The sequence below is a fragment of the Pimephales promelas genome, chromosome 20 (genome assembly GCF_988280905.1).
Source record: "Pimephales promelas chromosome 20, fPimPro1.hap1.1, whole genome shotgun sequence".
NCBI classification, from domain to species: Eukaryota; Metazoa; Chordata; class Actinopteri; order Cypriniformes; family Leuciscidae; genus Pimephales; species Pimephales promelas.
This window is the reverse complement of record NC_142788.1, coordinates 20,878,809-20,900,787: the sequence shown is the minus strand read 5'-3', so window position 1 is coordinate 20,900,787 and position 21,979 is coordinate 20,878,809. Positions and strand designations below refer to the sequence as shown.

Here is a 21,979-nt window from a genome sequence, read left to right as displayed (position 1 = left end):
GGTCAGACATCTCCCGTGAAGTCTCTGAAACCTGTAAGTTCAGCTAAATGTCTTTTAATTACTCAATTTTGGGGATTTAATTCCGAAACACTGGGGAATTTTGATGAAATGAAGATGAAGCAGGATGAATTATTTATCGGCCTTGTTCTCGGTATTTCAGCAAAGCGAGTTCCTTGCGGTCGTACATTATTCACAGAGCAAGTGGCAAACGCTATAATGTTATTTTAAAAGCAGGATATGGCGAATCACTTCGAGGCAAACAACTGTTTCTGCAGCGAACGACTCTGCTGAGTCAACAGGCCCCTCAGGAGCACTTCCTAGTGGGCTTCTCTCACAAGTGTTTCCCACACAGGCTCAAATGTTGATTATTAATTTCAGTGCTGTTTGTATAGCATTGTATTCAACACGGATATGAAGTTTGAGTGACTCCAGGACAAATAATGAAGATTCATGCTTGTTTGGTACATAATGATGCAGATATTCAGATCAATACATCACATTTTCAAGTTTCTTTTTCCTTTAATGCATTTTACATAATAGCCTAAAAATATTAATTGTAGATGCTAGGGTTTTGGATATTACTTGAACTATGAACTATCCCTTTAAGAGTGTTATTAACTAAAGTGCTGTAACGTTGATGAACCTTGGGTAATGTTTGTTGCTGTGTGTGTCCATCTGTTCATTTAGATCACCTCAGCCATTCCCATTACCCAGAAGCAGGACATTTCCACCAGCTCCGTAAGTACTGAAACTCCCAGTCCGGCTGAGCCTGCGCCCCAGTCCCTCCCATTCCCTCCACATGCCATCCGCTCCAGCTCCCCAAAACTGGACCCATCTGAGCTCTACCTCAAGTCTAAAGCCATGCTGGACAGCAAACGTGAGTTCTACCTTGACATTTGTGATCTGTTTGTGGTCATGTGAGACACAGTTGTTGTTTACACCACAATATTTATGGGTTTTTTTTTCAGCATCCAACACTAAAGAGCTGGACGTGTTTATCAAGAGGAACCAGGAGACTGGATTTGGGTTCAGAGTGCTGGGTGGAGAAGGACCAGATCAGCCAGTGAGCGTTGACATGCTTCATAGTGATTCGTCACCATATTGTCACAACAGAAAGTGATGTGACCTTTAACCACACCATCTCTCTTTAGGTGTACATTGGTGCCATCGTTCCTCTGGGTGCCGCAGAGAAGGATGGGCGTCTGCGGGCTGGAGATGAGCTCATCTGTATTGACGGTGTTCCTGTCAAAGGCAAATCTCACAAACAAGTTCTGGAGCTCATGACCAACGCTGCCCGCAACGGGCAGGTGATGTTGACCGTGCGTAGAAAGCTCACCCATCCAGGTTTGTACCCCCCTATATGAAACGTTTATTTCCTGACTGCTGTAGACGTCTTTCAGAGGTTTCAGTGATACCCAGCACTTATGTCTGGAACACGATCCACTCCCTGTGAGGAATTAGTGTTTCACTCCATTAGTTCTGAGTTGAGCTATAAAATAATAACCACAAAATCTAAATTTAATGACCAGTGTTTTCAGTCAAAGCAGAAGACTTTTTATGTGCTGCAAACAGAACAATGACTCAGAAGCGCCGAGTAACCATAAAAGAACAACACACACGGGGTAATTTGGAGGAAAAAAAACTTAAATTATGAAGCCATTATGAAATTTGGCTTTATGCCTCATTGCAGTTTTTTTCAACACTTTCATAAATGTTCTTTTTCAGTTTTGTTAAATCACATAGGGATTTTGTTTGTTTTACTTCATGTTGAGCATTGTAAGAAGTTTTCTTTTTTTTGCCGATAGTTCTTTCACGAATCATCGAGGCCAGATGGCTTCAACTCAGTTTTGCAGAATGGATGTAAATTACAAATTGTGTTAAGCAGAACTAAGCGTACAATGTTGTTAGTTGCTTAGCCTTTGAGAATAATCAAATTACCCCAAATCATTTTATAAACAATTCAAGAGGTTGAAGAAAAACACTAGTGATTATCACTGGAATAATCCTCGGCTTTGGCGAGTATTTAAAAGAGAATTACTCAGCAGCGACCATTTACTTTATGTTAACTGCAAAAATGATCCACACAACATCATGGTTGGCTAAATTTATACATGCTACCAGTGTGTGTTATTGTTAAATAAAGCAATACAAAATGTGTCTGAAATCAAATCTTTGTTCATTTAAACACTGAATATTATATGTGCTTGAGCAGACAGAGAGGATGATGATGGAGGACAACCTCAGGCTCCACAAGCTCCAGCGCTGGTCAACGGCTCCCCCAAACCCCCCCACATCGAGGTGTCCGGCCACGGTCACCCTCAGCCCTACGAAGTCACTCTTCAGCGCAAGGACAACGAGGGCTTCGGATTTGTCATCCTCACCTCTAAAAACAAGCCTCCGCCTGGAGGTGAGAAATAGCTTTTTGCTTTCTTTGCTCTCAGCTTCAGATGTGCAACTACAGACTCATTACATTGTCGAAAATGTGGCTGAAATCTACATTATGTCTTTCATCCAGTCGCTTGAAGGTGTGATATGCTGTACAATGCAATTCCGATAATAAAATCAACGCTAGTTTAGCTATGAAGTATAACAGTAATAAACCCAGAGCTTATTCAGATCTAATAGCTATTACCATTAGCTCTGAATAAGGGAAAACGCTGTGAACATTTGTAGTAGGACTTTTTTATTTGTGAAATTATGCTGTGAGGTTGAAAATTATGGGTGAAATATTAGTACACTTTGAAATAAACCTTTTTTCACATTTTAAAAAGTGATATTTTTTGTTCTGTGATGGCAAAGCTGAATTTTCAGCTTCATTACTCCAGTCTTTAGTGTCACATGATGATCCTTCAGAAATCATTGGATAGAAAGTTCAAAAGAGCAGCATTTATTAAAACTAGAATTCTTTTGTAACATAAATGTCTTTTTTTGAATGCCCCTGTCATTTTAAAGCATCCTTGCTTAATAAAAGAAGTGATTTCTTGCAATAAAGATCGTACTGACCCCAAACTTTTAAATGGTAGTGTATACAAAAATATTTTGTATTTGAACATTGAAAAATTACATTATATATACACTGGCCATTTCTTAGTATATCTACGTAAATTCTATTCTATATTTATAGTATTTCTCCTGATCATGTGACACAGCATAATCAGACTACTGTTACTGAGTTTTTGAAAGCACTTCTCAGTGGTTTATAACCATCTCAGATCTTGTTGTTCTTGTAGTCTGTCAAGATGTATACTATACATGAAATAACCATGGATCCCTCTGTTCCCAGTTATCCCTCATAAGATTGGCCGCATCATAGACGGCAGTCCCACAGACCGCTGCGGTCGGCTAAAAGTGGGCGATCGCATCTCTGCTGTGAATGGCCAGTCCATTGTTGAGCTGTCACACAATGACATTGTGCAGCTCATCAAAGAAGCTGGAAACACTGTTGCCCTCACCGTCATGCCTGAGGAGGGTAAGCTTTGCGAATATATATTTTCTCTTCATTATTTTTGTAAACAGTGAGCTAGAAGAAGGAAACTAGATTGCATATTTATTTTTTTCTGTAACATGAAGTTTGAAACTGAAACTTGGGATGGAGTTGTGTGTGTAGAGTATATGTGTTTTTCTGCCACACTGATAATCCTATTTATTTTTCAGAACACAGCGGACCTCCGTCGGGCACCAGTTCAGCCAAGCAGAGCCCAGCGTCTCAGCACAGAGCCGTGGGACAGCAGCCTGCCAACCGAGATGACAGGTACAAGCTCCATCCCGACGGACAGCTTATGTTCACTCATAACACGCACGTACACACACAATCATTACAGTCAACACACAAAACTTTTAGTCTACAGTTCGATTTTAAAGTGTTTTTTTTTGTAATCGATTATTACATGATGAGATCTTTGATCATCTAAACAACGTGATTTTGGTCACACTTTATGTACGTTGTCTGTAACTACTGGGTACTTTACTATGTTAAAGGGTTAGTTCACCCAAAAATGAAAATTAAGTCATTAATTACTCACCCCCATGCTGTACCAACCCCGTAAGACCTTCGTTCGTCTTCGGAACACAAATGAAGATATTTTTTATTAAATTTGAGAGGTGGAAACTTGACGGCCCAGAAAGTCATTGAAGGAATTTGAACCAAGAAAATTAATTTCTCAAAATTGATTGACGAATACCATCCTACTTGACATACACGTAAATTGTATGAATATTACTAACACTGATTAATAACTAGTTTTTGTTAATACAATAAAGTTAGTTGGTACAAGCCACCACAGTCATGAAAAATATAGAAAATCACACAAAATAAAAATAAAGTGGTATTTTGGGTTAAGGTTATCGAAACAACAGTTACCATGGTAAACACACAATACTAACATGACCTGTTAATAAAACATATGGACACTAATCATAAAAGAATATCGGTTACGCTTCCTTTTTACAGTCCAGTTACCCATGTAAATACTATGTACTTATTTCAATTACTGGGTAATAACTAGTACTAACCCTGAACCTACCCCTATTCCATGTACTTACCTTATATTAGCCAGTACTTTCTAGGTAAGTACACTGTAAGTACTGTACTGTAAAAGGAAGCGTTACCAGAATATCCTGTTTACAAATCATTCCCAGCTAAAACACATATAATACCATGTCATTTATTGGTACTTTTTGGTAATTTCAAGACTCGATAATTGACTCACTAACTTAGCTACGAAATTTCCATGCATGTAATTTAATTTGCAAGTAAAACACAACACACGCCCCCACGTTTGTGCATGTACACAGTATGACAGGACAGAAAAGTTTGTTTTCATGAGTTGAGAGAGATTTTTTATTATTTTTTTTATTTTGTTCCACGAAAATAACGTGTAGAATATTGACACTGACATATAGCCTGACATCTTGTACAAAAGCGTGTTCATTATATATCAAACTGATATCATTTATGGATCATGACATCCTACCCCCACCCCATTTGCAACCTTCCATTTTCAAGGACCTCTTTCCATTTCTCTTCTGTCAAGAACGCTCACCACCTCTCTTTTCATTTCAAGCCCAAGCACATAGTCTAGGACAGGTATTCTTTTCAGCAAAAAAATTGAGTAATCTTGTTTTGAACTCGCTCCACAGTCAAGGCTCAGAAAATATGAGCAGCCACTGTTGAAGCTTTTACCCACACTTAAGACCAACAAAAGAATATAATGAGCTCTGCACACCATTGACGTCTGGAACAGAGACTCTCAGCCTCTTTGTAGGAATTACTGTACAATTTCACTGCACATTCTCATGAACGGAGATGCTTTTATTTTGCTCACCAGTTCATGGAATGGCCTAAAGCAGCCTTTAATTGTGTGTGTCATATAGGAATGGCATCGAGATGGAGGAGAGGAAAGACACCATGGCCCGAGCGGAGTACAAATCCTTGCCTCAGGGTGAGATGGGTGCTGTCATCACCTCAGGACCAAAGCAGGTGAGATTTAAATGAGACGGCTGCAGTGCTCGGAGTAATAATTCCTGTTAGGCTTGCAGTAATAGAGTTTAATGATTATTATGCAACCGATGTAAGTACTTAATTTTTATGTCCATGTTTTATGAAGATTAAATTACATTTGAAACTTTGAGATGGAAGCATTTGTCACCTCAAGCTTTCTCACTATATGCCACAGTGAACTTTATGTGAGATGAAATAGAGGAAATGTTTGCAAAATAAGTCAAATATAATGATAAAGACTGAGCTGAGATATGCAAATCAAGTGTCATTTCTCATTAGCGCTGACAGGTGTAGAGTGCAGTTTGCTTTTTCACTCAGAACAGAATGGCTTTGATAAAAGCAAGAAATGTGTGATATTATATTTGCATAGTTCAGTACACTGCAGTTAGATGTAATGTGAACTGTCTTAAAGTTAAATTTATTTTAATATGACAAAACATTTTTGTTTTCAGGGCTGTTATCCCGTGGAGTTAGAGAGAGGACAGAGAGGTTTTGGCTTTAGTCTGCGAGGAGGGAAGGAATATAACATGGGCCTCTTCATCCTCAGACTAGCTGAGGACGGTCCCGCACTGAAAGATGGCAGGATACATGTGAGTACTAACAACCATGTCAGATTCTTTTGCTTGCATTTATTTATGCATATAAATAAATATTTATTTATTTTATACCACACTAAAAACTGTAGTATTGTCAAATATTGTTTCAATTTAAAATAATCTAGTTTTCAATTTGAATCCATTTTTAAAATTAACTTATTTTTTTCCATTAATTTTAATGTATTCCTGTAATATCAAAGCTGAATTGTCAGCATCATTACTTCTGTCTTCAGTGTCACATGATCCTTTGAAAAATTATTTTAATATGCTGATTTGGTGATAAAAAATACAGTTAAGGCCCTTGCATACTGAGTCTGAAATTCGTGTCTGAAATTTTCGCATGTTAAAAAATAAATACGACCTCACGTTATGTCAATCAAAAATCTAATCGGGTTCGATTTTCTGCGTTTTTCGCATCTGTACCAAGCAGTTTGAATGGTGTTTTGACAATTCAGAGCCACTGAATCACAAATACAAAAAAACGCATACGAAAATTTTGGACTCAGTGTGCAATGGCCTTTAGTTGTGCAAACCATGATGTATTTTTTTTTTTTAGGATTCTGTGAAGAATAAAAAGTTCAGATCAACAGCATTTATTTATGAATAGAAATGTTTTAATACAACATTATAATAAATGTAATAAAAATAAAATTTACATAATAAAAAGAAACAAATACTGACACTTTTAAATGGTAGTGTGCATTTTATATAAAACAAAATATAAAAATATATCAAACATTTATTAGTATTATTTCAACAATACAATGACATTAAAATACAAATAAAATAAATATATTATTCTTAATGTTTTCTAACATAAAACATTATTATATTATATTAAATGATGTTTTATTTTATTATATTGTTACATCTAAGAAAATCAGTGGTTGTTGTTGAAATGACAGAATACTCTGTGTGTGTGACCTCACAGGTGGGAGATCAGATCGTGGAGATCAACGGTGAACCCACGCAGGGCATTACACACACACGGGCTATTGAGCTCATTCAGGCTGGGGGGAATAAAGTGCTGCTTCTTTTGAGGCCCGGACTGGGCCTGGTGCCTGATCATAGTGAGTCTATTTAATACCTGACCTTTCACAGAAGATCACTCAAACAATACAGGTACTGCCGAAGAAAAGAAAAAAACACGGGCGTACTGTAGCTGAGAGTTGTTCTCCGTGCCAAACCGCCTCTTTAAGTTTGTTCAGAAGTGCAGAAGCGCTAATTTGAATTCCATCCGCTTCATGAACCGAGAAAAATCAGTTCTCTGAAGCCTGCCTTCCCCTCTGAGAAACCAATCATTTCTGAAGATGGGTTTGTTTTCTGCTGCTGTTTCAAAAGCCATTGAAAATGTATTGTGACGGTTACCTTTTCTCAACACAGTGTTTTCTAAAGCTACTTCCTTCTACATCAGTACTCTTGTTCAAAACATAATCACGAAAATGGACTCGTATAGAGTATCACAAAAGTGGATTTATTGAAATATTACAATCATCATCATCACACTTACCTTTATATTGTCTAAACATTGCATGCATATTGATCAACAACAGAATACTCAATCGATTTGTACTCCATTATTAGTGAATGAGGCCCATCGAGTGATTTGGGGGTCATATGCATGTTATGTCAGACCTTCCTATCTTCACACATTGCATCTCTCAAATGCTGTCACTCTTGCTTCCTGTCTCTATTTTTGCTCATTTCTTTCTCTCTGTCTGGGCACTGTTCTATGCACCTCTCTCTCTCTCTCTCTCTCTCTCTCTGTTCCTTGTTTAGGTCTGAACTCTTCCTCGTGCTTCCACATGAAACCAGAGCTTCACTAAAGGCTTCTCTGCTTTTCTTGGTCTGTCCCTTATAACTTTGGTAAACTTTGCATTCCTCCTTTATGCCTATTCTGTGTATGTGCAGTTCTACCTTTCTTTTCCTTTCCTTTGCCTTGATATGAACATTTTGCTTTTGAAAGTCACTAAATGAAAAAAGGGAATTTCAGTGATCACAATTCTACTGAGATATTAGTTTTCAAGATCATTTATTGCTATTTAAACATAGTGATAACTGGCTATTTTTGTCATTATTCTAAACTATATTATTTGGAACTGAACAAATCAAGACATAAATCATAATTAGTGTTATTTTAGTTTATACTATAGTATTTATTAATGTTTTTATTTTTTGAGTTTTACATTTTAATTTTAGTTTGTTTTTAGTTATTTTATCTAGTAATTTTAGTAAATTTAGTAATTTTATCTATAATTATATAAATGATATCATTTTATTAAAAATAAATTATCTTTAAACTACATTTATTTCAGTTAGTCTTTCGAGTTCAAGTTTTTCATCTAATATTTGTATTATTTCAGCTTTATTTCAATTAATGAACTCATTTTTTAATGGTTTTAGTGAGCGATAATAACGCTGATCATGATTAGTTATTTTAATCTGTGACAGCTCTTCTATCCGTAAGGTGTCACTTGACACGTCCTAATTTAAGCAAAACAGAAGTCTTTCCAAGAACCTCCTAGTGAGTTTTTCTCTGTAATGATGCATCCTGGCTACATTTTAAAGTCTTAATATATTTCTTACCAGACAGTTAAATGGCAAAGAAACTGAAACCCATGTCAGGAGCCCACCAGCTTGGTTTAATCTTTGGCTCTTGTTGCCTCACATCTGGCGGCGTGACATTTTATCTTGAGAGAAAATTGCAACGTCTTCCATTCTGAGTCTGACTCGTTCTCATAGCTGGTTTCAACTGCTTGATATGTGTCTCTGTATCTGGAGGCCAAAAGCCACTGAAGACTGGAAATGTTGACACTTTAATTGAGAATGTCTCTGCTGGAATGCATTTCAGAAGACAGGTTAATTACGTTCAGTCTATCAGTTGTATTCTGCAGATTTACAAAATCCAATTTGCAAACTTTAAACGTGCACTCCGTCATTTTTTTCCTCATTAAAAAAGTTTTACAAAATAGAAATGTGAAAAAATACATTTCAAATCTTGTACATTCGCTCCAGTCATGCTGGATCAGTTACAGCCTAATAAGTTGTTTTATATTTGAGATCGCATGACCAGCTAAATATTACTCACTTTATCTGTGTATTAAATCCCTGTTATTAGACACTGCCTTTTGTGGACTAAATGAATCATGGCTGAATCATGGGAATCAGAATCTGCAAACTTGTTTTTGCGTAATGCTGCACCCACACCACAAGGTTTCAACACAACAAATAGAAAATACACTTTTTTAACAGTGCTGCCGCCTTTTTTTTTATTTATTTTTTTTTTTTACAAAATATAAGAAACTGAATATGAGGTTGATTTTAAAAAGGTTTAGCAAGAATGCAGACAAAAATAAATATACATTCAGTTTGTATTTAAAAATATGTTCATGAACAAAGTTATTATTCTTTTATAACACTGCATTTATTTGATCAAAAATACAGTAAAAATAGTGTGAAATATTATTAAAATATAAATTGTTTTGTATTTTAATACATTTTAAAATGAATTTATTTGTGTGGTGACAAAGCTGAATTTTTAGCACCATTACTTCAGTGTTCAGTGTCACATGATCCTTCCGAAATGAGTCTAATTTTCTGATTTTGGTATTAAAACATTTCTTATAATGTTGAAACATTTTACGGGGTTCTTAGATGAATAGAAAGTTTAAAAGAACAGTGTTTATTTATTTTATTATTATTTTATTGATCAACTTAATGCATCCAGCGTCCTTGCTAAATAAAAGTAGTAATTTCTTTCAAAAAATATCTTTCTCTGGAACTGTTGTGTAATAAAGAGGAGTGTAAGGCGAGAGGAAAGGGGGAGTTTTCTTTCTGTTACACCACAGACTAAGCACACCTTTAAAATAGATAGTAATTTTCCTGTTTTGTATTTGTTTCAGACATTAAGGATATGATGACAGGTCCATCTGCAAACTCTCCAAGATATTCTGCATCCAGTGAGCCATTGACACCAGCATCTCCATCCTTCAGCTCTCGCTCCCCTGAGGTCAATCCCTCTCCGCCCGAGGACCTGCTCCTCCTCGACCCGATGGCCACTTCTCACGGGCAACTTTACCAACATTACAGAGACGCCAAACAGCAAACTAGAAAGAGTGACTCAAGCATGCCTCATGACAACAATGACAATTCTACAATTCCCCGAAGAATGGATGGAAAAGAGCGCTCACGCAGCCCAAAAAAGACTCTACACATGGACAACAGGAACGAACCTAGTGAACGGGAACCTCGATCCACTAGCCCCAGGAAGACCAAGAAGGAGAGCGTTGGGATCAGACAGGAAGTGCCTCAAAAGGCCACTGATGGATTGAAGCCTACCTCTGGAAGGAGACACAAAGACGAAGACACTATGCACAAGCAGGACAGGGAAACAGGAGAGACCAGACCTGGTGTCTCAAGAGGTGGCGGTGACAAACACCAGAGGGACAAGACAGCAGAACCTCAGCGGGCTCCCGTGCAGGCTCAGAAAGAGCCCGAGAGCGGAACCCTCAACCGAAAGGACCACAGAGGGCGAGACAGGCCTCGAGGGGAAGAGGAAGACAGGGGTGCCCCTCTAGAGACTCTGCACGATGGGAACCTTACCACCAAGAAAGCCCCTATAACCCCAGGCCCCTGGAAGGTCCCCAGCTCCGCAAGGATACAGCCTCCAGTGCATGGAGTTTAATACGTTCGGGAGCAGTTATCGATGGGAATCACTGTGTATTTTTTTTTTCTATGACTATCACCATCTTCACTGATAACGTGCAGCGTTCGCTTGTGTCCACCAGTAATAAGAGCGTCAATTTTTATGTGCCAAGCTAGACTCGTCCATGTCTCCTTGCTCCTGTGATGATAACATGAAGGATGCTTTTCTGTGAAGGTTTAAAAAAGAAGTGTCTATTGTTATGTATTAATTCTCCATCTTTGATTTGCCGCATGTCCTTACAACGACTTCCAATGATGCAAGTGTCCTCAAGATCCAAGTGACTGTGCAGGCTTTGCATTAATCAGCTTTCGCTGTGAATTTTTGACATATCCATCTTTAAAAGACCAGAAACTTGTGGTGAAGTATATTGTTTACTGCCTGTGTGATTATGAAGATGCATATGTAATTTATTGAAATTAATATGATGATATTCAGTACACATATACATGGATAGAGGTATAGGTATTTGTATTCATTCTGAGCCAGGTCACTTATTAGTGTTCCAGCTTGCCTCCTAACAAACATATTTTTTCACAGTGCTATAGCTTTTACAATTTATCGCGGTTGAGCATTTGCAAGGTGTGTACATTTAGAAGCAAATGTTTGCTCGTATCATTAGAAGGTGAAGCAGAATGGAAATTCAGATATATTTTTGCATACTATCCAATCTAACATATATTTTTTTCTTATACTTTTTGCACATTTCACTCGATCAAATGATTTGTATTGCATTGTTATCCCAACATTGGGACTTCATATTCATTTAAAGTGTCTTTGCGTATCTGTATCTTTCAGATCGTCCTTTTTAATGTCAAGATGCTGTCTTCTATCCAAGGGAAATGTAGCGCAGAATTATGTATCAAACATGGTGGATGTTATTCAAGTTCTTAAAGCCTCAAACAATTGGCACAAAGATTCAGACTCAAGAATGTTGTCCGATATCTTTTATCGTAACAGTATTTTTGAAATACCAATTGCGATTGTTATATGGGACAACAGTCAAACATTACATATGCTAGTGACTGAGTGCTTCTATTTTTTGTCATGATGAAAAATGTGAATACTTTCTAGATATGGTTTATGATTGCTTCTTGATCATTAATCTCAACCCGTTTGTAGCTTGTTTCTCTAGTGCATCTCATGTCATGAGGTTGTATGTATGATACTGTGGCCTTGCATTGATTTACCTTACTCAAAAAAAGGCTTGTGGTCTCTACATTGTGGTAGTTGTAAATGTTTATAAAAATACAATGTACAGCACCTGTATAAAACTCGCCTTCGTGAGGGGAAAACAAGGGGAAAAAATCTATAAATCGCTCCATTATTTTTTTAAGTAATTGAGAGTATGAGCATATAAATAGAGAGAGAGGTTAAAGAAAATAATCTGGTCATGGCCTTCTGTTCATGCACTGATGAATAAAGATTTAATGAAAACGTTTATTTTTTATGCCTCTTGTGATCCATTAAGTGTCTGATTTCCTACATAATGAAATATTAAAGTGGACTGAAAGTGCACGTTTCATTTCGTTGCATTTAAGGTGGTGTTCACGTCCAATTCAACATCCATGAACAGGTTCTTTTGAACAGTTCATGTCAGAGAACCAATTCAAGATAGATTCAGTGATTCCTTTGTCTTGTCACGTGGTCCCATCCATCCTAGAATTCTGATGCTGTTAACATTTCAAGTTTTTTTTTTCGTTTTCATTTTTATTGCCATTGTATTCAGCCATGATTAAACTTACTATTTTTTCATTTAGAACCTATTTTTGCTTTTACCTTCAAATGTTAAAATTTAAAGCTGTATATTACAAACATTTCTGCGTTGATAAAACAAGTCCTACAAGCAAACCAAACATTTCCATTATTTTTTAAAGCGCATTTAAGATTTCTTCACTGCACTCGTCAAATTCTCAATGGCATTTATTCAAAAAACCCTCTTGCCATCGCTTTTCGTTTTAACCATAGACGGTTTAACGAGTCAGTGAGTTGTTGACTCAAAAGCACCATGAATCGATTCCTAATCGAATCGTTCAGACCAGGTTCTTTACAGAGGCTGGGTTCGGATTCCGTGAAAAGATCCGACTCGCAAGGACGATTCGTCCATCGACATTTTTGATGACACTCAGACAGGTAGATGCGACGCACTCTTTATGTGTACATAGATCAACCAAAAATAGCGCAAAAGACAGGCAAGAAAGCGTCCTGCGTAGACGGACACTGGAGAAATCCACCACCGCGGAAATATGACTAGGATGTCGTGTGTGTTGTTATTTTGTTGGTTTTGAGCTCAACGTAGACATAGCGCTTAGAAATATAAATCTCTCAACGAAACGGAACCGCCCATCCAACCCCTGAAGCTGCTACAGCATTACGTCAGCCCCTGGACGAGGCGCGTGCAAAAATGCACGCATCCCTTCAACCGTAGCAGTTCAGAAACATCACTACCCACAAAGCGGTTTGAGCGCATGCGCGTCCTGAGCGAGAAAACTACAAATGCGTTAGCTCCGATTCGCTACTGACAAAAGAACTACAGCTCCCATTAGACATGCGCAAAAAGACCCTTTTAAAGCCTTTTAAATTTACGTGCAAAATGGCTGCACAGGTCGATCTGCTACGCGTCAAAGTAGAGGAGAAGAGCAGGGACAGCTTTGACAAAGCCACCAAAGAGAAGAAAAAGAAGAAAAAACGAGTATGTTCGCCGTCCGATGACAAGCGCGAGAGATCGGAGAAGGAAGCGAAAAAAATAAAGCTACATCACCACCAACAGACTCACCAACATGCCCAACAACGAGCGCATCCACCGCACCAACAACCGAACAGCCAAGCGCGCAACTTCAGCAAAGAGCAGGCACCTGTGCAACACCGTCATCCCCTCCATCATCAGCTCCACAGCACCAAGAAAGAATTACCTCCGGGCTGGCCGCCACGCAAAGTGACACCAGCAGCCCACGTCCCGCAGAAGACGGTCCTGCCGCCTTCCCCGCTGTTCACTTTCACGCCTCTCAAAGTAGCGAAGGCCAAGCCCCTCAACAACAAGCCCAAACACATTGAGAAGGACGTCAAACTTAAGCCCAAAAAGGAAAACGCCGAGGCGAACGTTAAAGTGGAGGAATGCAAGAAGAAGAAAGGTAATTTTAATAATAGCGTTTGAACGTAAGCCAAACGATCTTACATTTCTGGCTGGCTTCCAACTTGAGAAGTGAGCGGAGAAAGTGTCGTTAGCCTCGGCTGCTAACCCATGCGCGCGCACGCCCCCATTCACTTGAGCAGTGTTGCTAAATATTATCGAGGAAGAAAGTTTTCACTGCTGTGAAAGGACATTTTAATGAAACGTATTATCATTTTCTCTACTTGGTATCAGAGGCGTTCTCATTATATCGCTCTTGTTTACTGTTACTAACGTTACACTTAACTGTAATGTTTACATGCATAACGTGGTACTATACCATAATAATACCAGAGTTTTCGTACACAATACAGTGATATTCTTTAAGGCATTTTACAGTGTCATGTATCGTAAATTAACCATTCTGTACTACATTACAGTATCATTACATTATGTTGTGATATTGTACCTTGTTACCGCCTAAGTACTTTTTAATTGATATTTTGGTTAATAACAACAACTGTAGTGGTTATGGTATTGTTTCTGAAACTGGTCACCAAATGCCCAGAGTTTTGTTGTATTTTGATTAACGTTACCCCACAAAGTATCGTAAAAGTTTTCAAGGAGAGACAAAATCATTGATGTGAGTTTTGCAAGGTGAAGTCCTAGGAGCTATGTACAATGTATAATTATTTGATGTTCTGTCATTTCTGTTGATCTTTTCAGAGCCCCATAGTGAGAATGGCAAAACCCAGACCCTGGAGGAATACCTCCTAAAGAAAAAGAAAAAGAAGAAGCGGCATCGCGAAGATGAGCGTGGCAAGAAGTTACGCATGCACAACAAAGAGGTGCAGACGGTGTGTGTGGGATTGTCAGGAGATGATCTGCCTCTTTCTGAAGACCCTGTCGTACACGCGTACATCAAAGATGAAAAGCCTTGTCCGGGCTTAGGTGAGTACCACACGCCCAAAGGTGGGAAGAAGCTGTTCCTCTCGCACCAAGACCACTTCATCCGCAGCTCGTGGCTTCAGACCAACTCCTCCTTCAGCAGACTCATCCATGAGGAAAAGCAGCCCAATGGAGGGGCGTCTGTACTACATGCTTATGCAGATGAACTGTCCTTACTGCAGCCTGAAGACACTGAAAGATTTACTCAGGAGTTCATGGAACTCGCCTTTGCCGAACATCCTAAAGGAGCTGCGCGCTATGCACTCGCTGTGGTGCATGGAGCGGCCGCCTACCTGCCGGATTTCTTGGACTACTTTGCCTTCAATTTCCCAAATACGCCTGTCAAGATGGAAATCCTTGGTAAAAAGGACATTGAAACCACCACTATTGCCAGCTTCCACTCCCAGGTATGGTGATGCTTTGAAACTTTGAAACACGTTGTATCTATTGTAAAAAGTGCTATATAAACATATAGGTGACTTGGCTTTGGCATGCAACGCCATTTTTTTGCAACAATGCATTGATGCCTTGCATGGGTGAATACCAAATGAATTATATCAAATATATTTAACCATTTTTACTTCTAGAGGATTGTTAAAGCAGTGGCAATTTTTATTTACACAAGTCAGGTGGCTACCAGGTGTCAGTTCAAAGTACATGAAGTCTTGAGTGAAGCAGACCAAATTTAAAATGTGAGGCTGTTTCTCTGGCGTCTCAGAGATTACATAAACTGACATCATCAAATTCATTCTTTCAAGAAGTATGAGAATCATGAGAAGTTATGTTCTTTTTCTAGTAGTCTTAAACACCATATTACTGTAAAATTTTTGACGTCACAATATGTCGACCTTCATTGAAGGGGGTGTCCGTGGTTATGTAGATATAAATATCTCATTCTATGGTAATAAAAACAGTTACGGTTTATTAAGTAAGTTCTTTATACACTACTGAAAACATAGTTATAGATGTCATTTTGCATTTGTTAATAGATCCTCAATTTTTACACATTGCACCTTTAAAGTTTATTTTTGTTTGTTGTTGTTTTACCCATCACAGCACTAAGTTAAAAAGTGTGTGTTAGGATGTTGTTACCTGGCTCTGAAGTGCTTTTGTGTTGCAGGTGAGCCGAACATACTGCTCTGGGACATATAGAGCTGGTCCTATGAGGCAGATCAGTCTGGTCGGTGCAGTAGATGAGGAGGTGGGCGATTTCTTCCCGGAGTTCTTGGACATGCTTGAGGAGTCTCCGTTTCTTAAGGTTAGAACATAATCTCTCACAGAAGAGGGAGTTTGAAAGTGCTGATGGTGTTTTGTAGTGCAAATGATGCATTTCAATTTACTATTTGTTTTTAGCGTTTCCTACGGTTTTGGATCCAGTGTTGTCGTCTTGCACAATTATGTAAAATTTTTAGTTGCATTCTTGTAATTGTAAAGACATCTAAACCTTAAAATTGGAGATCTATACACTACTGTTCATAAATGTGGTGTCTGAAAGTTTTTCTTTTTAAAGAAGCCTTGTGCTCAAAAAATGCATTTATTTAATCAGAAATGAAGTAAGTTTTGCAAAATAATATTACAATGTAAAATAACTGTTTTGTTATTTTTCATTTTTCAAAATTTCAGCAGCCATTACCTCAGTTTTCAGAGTCACATGATCCTTCAGAAATCATTGAAACATTGCTTATCAATAAATCAATTGATACATTTACATTAAAAATAAAAAATAATCTGGTTTTTAAGGAATAGAAAGTTTAAAAGAACTGCATTTATTTGAAATAGATGTTTTTTAACATTTGTAATTTATAAATGCCTTTACTAATACTTTTGTAACCAATTTACTAATCAATGTATTACATACTTGACGAATAAAGGTTTAAGTTATTGGGGAAACGCTTACCACAAACAGTAGTTTTTGTCCAATAAAACGTCCTATAGGAACTGTTAAGCAGAGAGTAATGTGTAAGCTAATGACTAATAAATGACTATCATTTCCAATGCTACAAGGGAATTTAGACATTATAACATTATATTGTAGAGTATACATTTTTTTATGTAGATTTGCTATAAAATTTTACATTTGTTAATAAATGAGTGTTTTTAAAAATTACCTTTGGCTATTGCAAAGGTGAATATCTAAATGAGCATGATATACAATTAGATATGCAATATCCATACATTAAAAAAACCCCAATATCAGCCATTAACTGATATAATATGCATCCCATAGTAATAGTAAGTCATGGCTGAGATAAGTCTGCTTTGATAGGTTCCACCTCAACATCCTGTTTTAATAGGAAATGTGTTTGTTTAGTTGTTTCTTGCCATTCACACATTGAGACGGTGGTCGGGGCAAAGCTACAGCGTGGTTGTAATTTCACGACTAATGTTTTGTTTGTCTGTGCAGATGACTTTGCCATGGGGAAGCCTGTCCAGCCTGAAGCTTGACTGCAGGTCCCAGAGCGACGATGGTCCCATCATGTGGGTGAGGCCTGGAGAGCAGATGGTTCCCACAGCTGATATGCCCAAGTCTCCATTCAAGAGACGAAGGTATGCACTGTTTTGATGTGACTGCTGATATTAAGACTTTCATGGTAGCGCCTTACAAAACGCTTTCTTTTTGGTTGTAGATCAATGAATGAGATCAAGAACTTGCATTACCTCCCGAGAGCCAGTGAACCGCGCGAGGTGCTGTTCGAGGATCGGACACGAGCCCATGCGGATCACGTTGGCCAGAGCTTCGACTGGCAGAGTACAGCAGCTGTGGGTGTCCTGAAAGCAGTGCAGTTTGGGGAATGGTGAGCCACGCAGAAACTATGCATGTGCTCGTACATGCAGAAAAGTGTGCGTAATTAACTACTGATAAAATGACTCGTCTCTCATAGGAGTGACCGGCCACGGATAACCAAAGATGTGATCTGTTTTCACGCGGAGGACTTCAATGACGTCGTTCAAAGGCTTCAGCTAGACCTGTTTGAGCCACCTGTGTCACAGGTAGGAGCTGTTAAACTGCTAAACAGGATGGACTGTAGGCATGAGTGCTTATATTTCATGGCTAACATGGCAAGTTGGGTTGTGTAAGCACAATTTATGAGTGAACATGCAAGTCATCATTGGAGTTTTTCACTCTTTCCCACCTCGCTTGGAGTGCGTGTGCACTGGCGCGAGTGCTTTCTAAAAAAATCTCTAAACAATGGTGAGGGAAGTGCTATAACCGGTATTGCGGCAGAACAGCGGTAACACTGGCAACACGATTATCACAACAAGCCTAACTGGTACCAGCTGCTCTTTCTTGCTCTCTCTTCTTTACAACTTAGTTAACCTGCATAGGGCGGAGTGTATTTTAATCATGAAAGTATGTGTGTCACTGTGATCATTTACACACTTGCCGCTTATAATGCAGTGTTTTCAGCTTCTCAGGATAATGCAGTGTTTTCCCCCTCCCTTCCACTAGGCTGGGCATGACATCATAAAAGGGACTCCAAGCTTTTACTGTCTCTGTCTGGTCTATGCTCCAAACCTAGAGTTACCCTTTGTCTAAACGGCAAGTAGGCTAGCAGTAATATTTTAGACCTAGCTAGCAAAAATGGTTAACTATCGTGTTATGCGGAATGTCCGAATAAATCAAAAATGGGGGCGAGGCTCCATAAGTTCCCCAAGGACAAACGACTGATTGGTGTAAAACGCGTCAGCAAGCTCATAACGCCCCTCTCTTTACAGTGTGTCCAGTGGGTGGACGATGCCAAACTCAACCAGTTACGACGGGAAGGCATCCGCTACGTTCGCGTACAGCTCTGCGATGACGACATCTACTTCATCCCTCGCAACGTGATCCACCAGTTTAAAACCGTCTCGGCCGTGTGCAGCCTGGCGTGGCACATCCGTCTAAAGCAGTACCACTCTGAGGAAGAAGAGGAGTCAAAGGACGTTAAGACCGAGGACCTGTGTTCCACGTCATGTCCTCCCCCTGTTCACCCGGACACCAAAGTCACCTCCTGCGCCCAGCTACAGACAGACACGGCACAAGGTGGGGTGGCGAAAACGGACGAGTTGGTTTTCCAGAGGCCCGCCACACCACCCAGAGACCCACAGCCCGCGCCTCCGCAACCGGCTAAATCCGCCCACACTGTTCCCGCCGCTCCCTGTTCAGACACCAGCCCTCTGTCCTCACCCACACCAGAGCTAATGCTTCCACAGGCTCCCGTCGAGCCTGCGTCAGACTCCTCACTCAATGGCGGCAGGTCCACGGATTTCCCCTAATGACTTCCGAATCCTTCGTTTTGCCGAGTGGTGGAGTTTTAATTCACCTGACAGACTTTTCTGACATTCCAGAGTGTAAAAAAAGGAATATCTGGACTTCGCCTAAAAACGATGAAGACTATATTTTTCTTTTTAAGATTTTGGTTAAGAAAATGACCCCGCCGCGAGTACTTTTTAGGTTTTTCTCAGCCAAAGTATTTAATTTGAAATATATTTTTGCTGATTACTCAGTATTGTTTTATATTTGTTTATATATTATTATAAATGAGATGAATTATCTCTCAAGAAGGACTTTTCATGTTGTTTCGCAGGCCGTCATGTGCATCTGCTAATTGGTTTTTACAAACAAGGAAAAAAAGTGCCTGTCACAAGTGGAGAGCAGCAAGTATATAGCAAAAGAGAAAAATAGGCTTTTTTGGTCTTCTTCCCAGGATGTAATGTCACACTGCAGTATCGGATGCATTTAAGCTAGACTAGAGAGAAGGTATCAATTTCAAGTGAAGAGCGATATTTGCTTTTTCTTTGATCATCCTCTGGTTTTGGAGTAAAACACTTTGCTTGAAGGAAAATTAATTCTTTTTTGAACGAGTAATAGCAGTAATTATCAAAGAGGAGCCTGTTCATTACCTCTCACGTATGCAGGAAATAGGATTTGGCCTTCACAAGAGGGTTGTTAATTTTTTTAATTATTTATTTTTGTCCAGAATAGTCAGTCTTCTAAGATCATGGTCATAAATGTATTTGTCATGTTCATTTTCTGTCTGAAGTCGTGTATACAGAAGATAATGTTTTTTTTTTTTTTACATATATATATTTTTTATTTTGGACATGGACGATATATTCCATCTAAGACCGGGCGTTAGCAGAAAATTAGATGGAAATGTAATAACCAAACCTGCACTCAGGGGCAATATACTGATGCCTTTTCATTTGGTCAAGTCTTATTCTTCTATGTTCACTTTGTAGTTTTATAGTAATCTAATCCATTTCTTCGGATTATTGGGATTTGGTTGACTTCTTGAGCTCTTGAACCTATGATTCTGACATGTTAGAATGAGTTTGATGCAAGGCAACGGCCCCTTGATTGAAATGGTTCATCTAAACATGCTTCCATTGCTGTTTTATGATCCACCTCATACTCTCATAGTAGTTTTAGAGTCCAAATTGAAGGTTTTTATTTTAATCGTACTTTATTATTATTCTCTGAACTTGTGTTTTTTTGTCTTTCTTTGACATGTCCCCATTTTTAAAATGTTCCAAATGATTATTCCTGTTGCTTCGGCTATTTTAAGCATTTGTTTAATTTTTTTCTGAAAATTAGTGAGTGCAAACATGAATTAAATCTATTATAATAATATAAATGAACGGGGTGAATAAATTCCTTCGCTTTTCTTGTACCAGTTATTGTATTGTTGCTGTTCCCATAATCTGCTACCCAAATCAAACTCAAATTTTTTCTCCTTCAAAAAACTTTTGATACTATTCATAAGTAAAGTAGCAGTACTGTTGCATAACGCTTGTTCATTATGTGTTTGAACTGAAGTTGTCCATGGTAATTTATGATAACCATTGACTGCTATTCGATTTAGTTGGATGAGTGCAATTTAGCTTTCACTTGCCAAGTGTAATGTCACTTGCCAGTAATGTTTTTGCACATGTTGATGTGGTTATTTTAAATGGGATTAAGTCTTAAAACAGGCATTCAAAGTTTTTGAAAGGGTTGTGGGCAGCAGTTTTGCTTCTCCATTGATGCCAAGTATTGCTAATGACTGATTTGAATGTAATTTCACACCAGCAAGCCAATCAGTCTACATTGCTTATGGTTTCAAAACGATCTAATGGCTTTCCCTAATCAAATGCATCCTGTAAAAATTAGTGCCTTCTATCGAGTCTTTAATTGTCTGCGATTAAGCTAATTGATGTTATACAAGTTTGTATAAAGCATTAATTGCGATGGAATTTCATAAAGTCTGGCAATAAGTAATGATTGGGTATTTATTATTGTAAAAAAAAATGCTAATTCTACTCATCCAGGATCAACTGAAGGTGACCACTTTATCGGCCACCAAAGGATGACAATGCAAAAACTATATATATTGAATAATTGGTGGTAAATGACATTGAAATTTTTAAATCATGTGCAATATGAATCATATCATGCTTATATTTCCCACTGTTTTTAATTAGGATTACGATTATGTATGCAGGTTGGAAAGCCTAAACCGTAATGATTTTCCCCATCATTTAGTGGTATTTTCTCAGATTCTGCAGATTAACGGTTTTGTTTAATGAAAGAAAAGATCCTTTCACATTTCACTTAATACTTAAATCGGGAGTCATTATTTACCACAAGATGAATCTTCCCATATATACAGACATGTTCTCCCCTCAGTAACACAGGATTATGCTTTTACAACTTATGGTTTCATGGTATATTAAAATAAACACGATGTTTAGCGTTCTATGTTTCTTCTGAATTTTGGCAGCTAGACTCTTTTTTTTTTTTGTGTTGATCAGGTTTTTGATGGTCGTTTGTAATATAGGAAAAATCCACTTAGGGATCAAGGCATGCTCTCTGTGTTTGATTCATTATTTGCTCTGTTTGATATTTGTATAAAGGTTTTCAATTTCATTGATTTTTTTAAAGGACTAATTAGATGGTCAATTATGAACATAGTCAAAGTAATGTTTTGTAAATTCTAAGTTACATTTAATAGAACTGTCATGTGGATCTTTTCAATTGTGTATAAATGCAATGGAATGCATAGACTTTATGTATTTTTTTAAATAAACCATTTTATGAGTGTACCAATATGAAGCATTTCTTAAAGGCAAATGAGCAGACACAGTTAAACACCGTCACAAAC

The 21,979-nt window shown here is 38.2% G+C and overlaps 2 protein-coding genes across 5 annotated transcripts in view; both read left to right on the top strand.

The window, feature by feature from the left end:
- magi3a (membrane associated guanylate kinase, WW and PDZ domain containing 3a) overlaps positions 1-12,239 on the top strand; it is a 122,131-nt gene extending 109,892 nt beyond the window's left edge. For 2 of the 4 annotated variants that reach the window (XM_039651666.2, XM_039651667.2), the window contains 11 exons: positions 2-33; positions 688-877; positions 969-1,063; positions 1,152-1,344; positions 2,213-2,407; positions 3,284-3,469; positions 3,655-3,751; positions 5,374-5,479; positions 5,953-6,090; positions 7,028-7,166; positions 9,999-12,239. In XM_039651666.2, coding sequence (XP_039507600.2) covers positions 2-33; positions 688-877; positions 969-1,063; positions 1,152-1,344; positions 2,213-2,407; positions 3,284-3,469; positions 3,655-3,751; positions 5,374-5,479; positions 5,953-6,090; positions 7,028-7,166; positions 9,999-10,780 — 2,153 coding nt within the window. In that variant the 3' untranslated portion in view covers positions 10,781-12,239. Of the gene's footprint in view, position 1; positions 34-687; positions 878-968; positions 1,064-1,151; positions 1,345-2,212; positions 2,408-3,283; positions 3,470-3,654; positions 3,752-5,373; positions 5,480-5,952; positions 6,091-7,027; positions 7,167-7,875; positions 7,963-9,998 lie in introns of all 4 variants that reach the window. The other 2 variants (XM_039651669.2, XM_039651668.2) reach the window with 2 other exon arrangements.
- Positions 12,240-12,870: 631 nt separating this feature from the next.
- On the top strand, positions 12,871-21,920 carry rsbn1 (round spermatid basic protein 1). The gene is made up of 7 exons (XM_039651692.2): positions 12,871-13,929; positions 14,634-15,262; positions 15,976-16,113; positions 17,260-17,402; positions 17,483-17,650; positions 17,738-17,846; positions 18,573-21,920. Exons 1-7 carry the CDS (start codon positions 13,347-13,349, stop codon positions 19,110-19,112), a joined length of 2,310 nt encoding a protein of 769 aa, XP_039507626.2. The 5' UTR covers positions 12,871-13,346; the 3' UTR covers positions 19,113-21,920.
- Positions 21,921-21,979: the final 59 nt, after the last annotated feature.

Excerpts from the sequence above, each read along its gene's own strand:
- rsbn1 (XM_039651692.2), top strand. The coding sequence starts at position 13,347 with ATGCGCAAAAAGACCCTTTTAAAGCCTTTTAAATTTACGTGCAAAATG. Across the intron at positions 13,930-14,633 it reads GGAATGCAAGAAGAAGAAAG|AGCCCCATAGTGAGAATGGC; the intron begins GTAATTTTAATA and ends TGATCTTTTCAG. Across the intron at positions 15,263-15,975 it reads TTGCCAGCTTCCACTCCCAG|GTGAGCCGAACATACTGCTC; the intron begins GTATGGTGATGC and ends TTTGTGTTGCAG.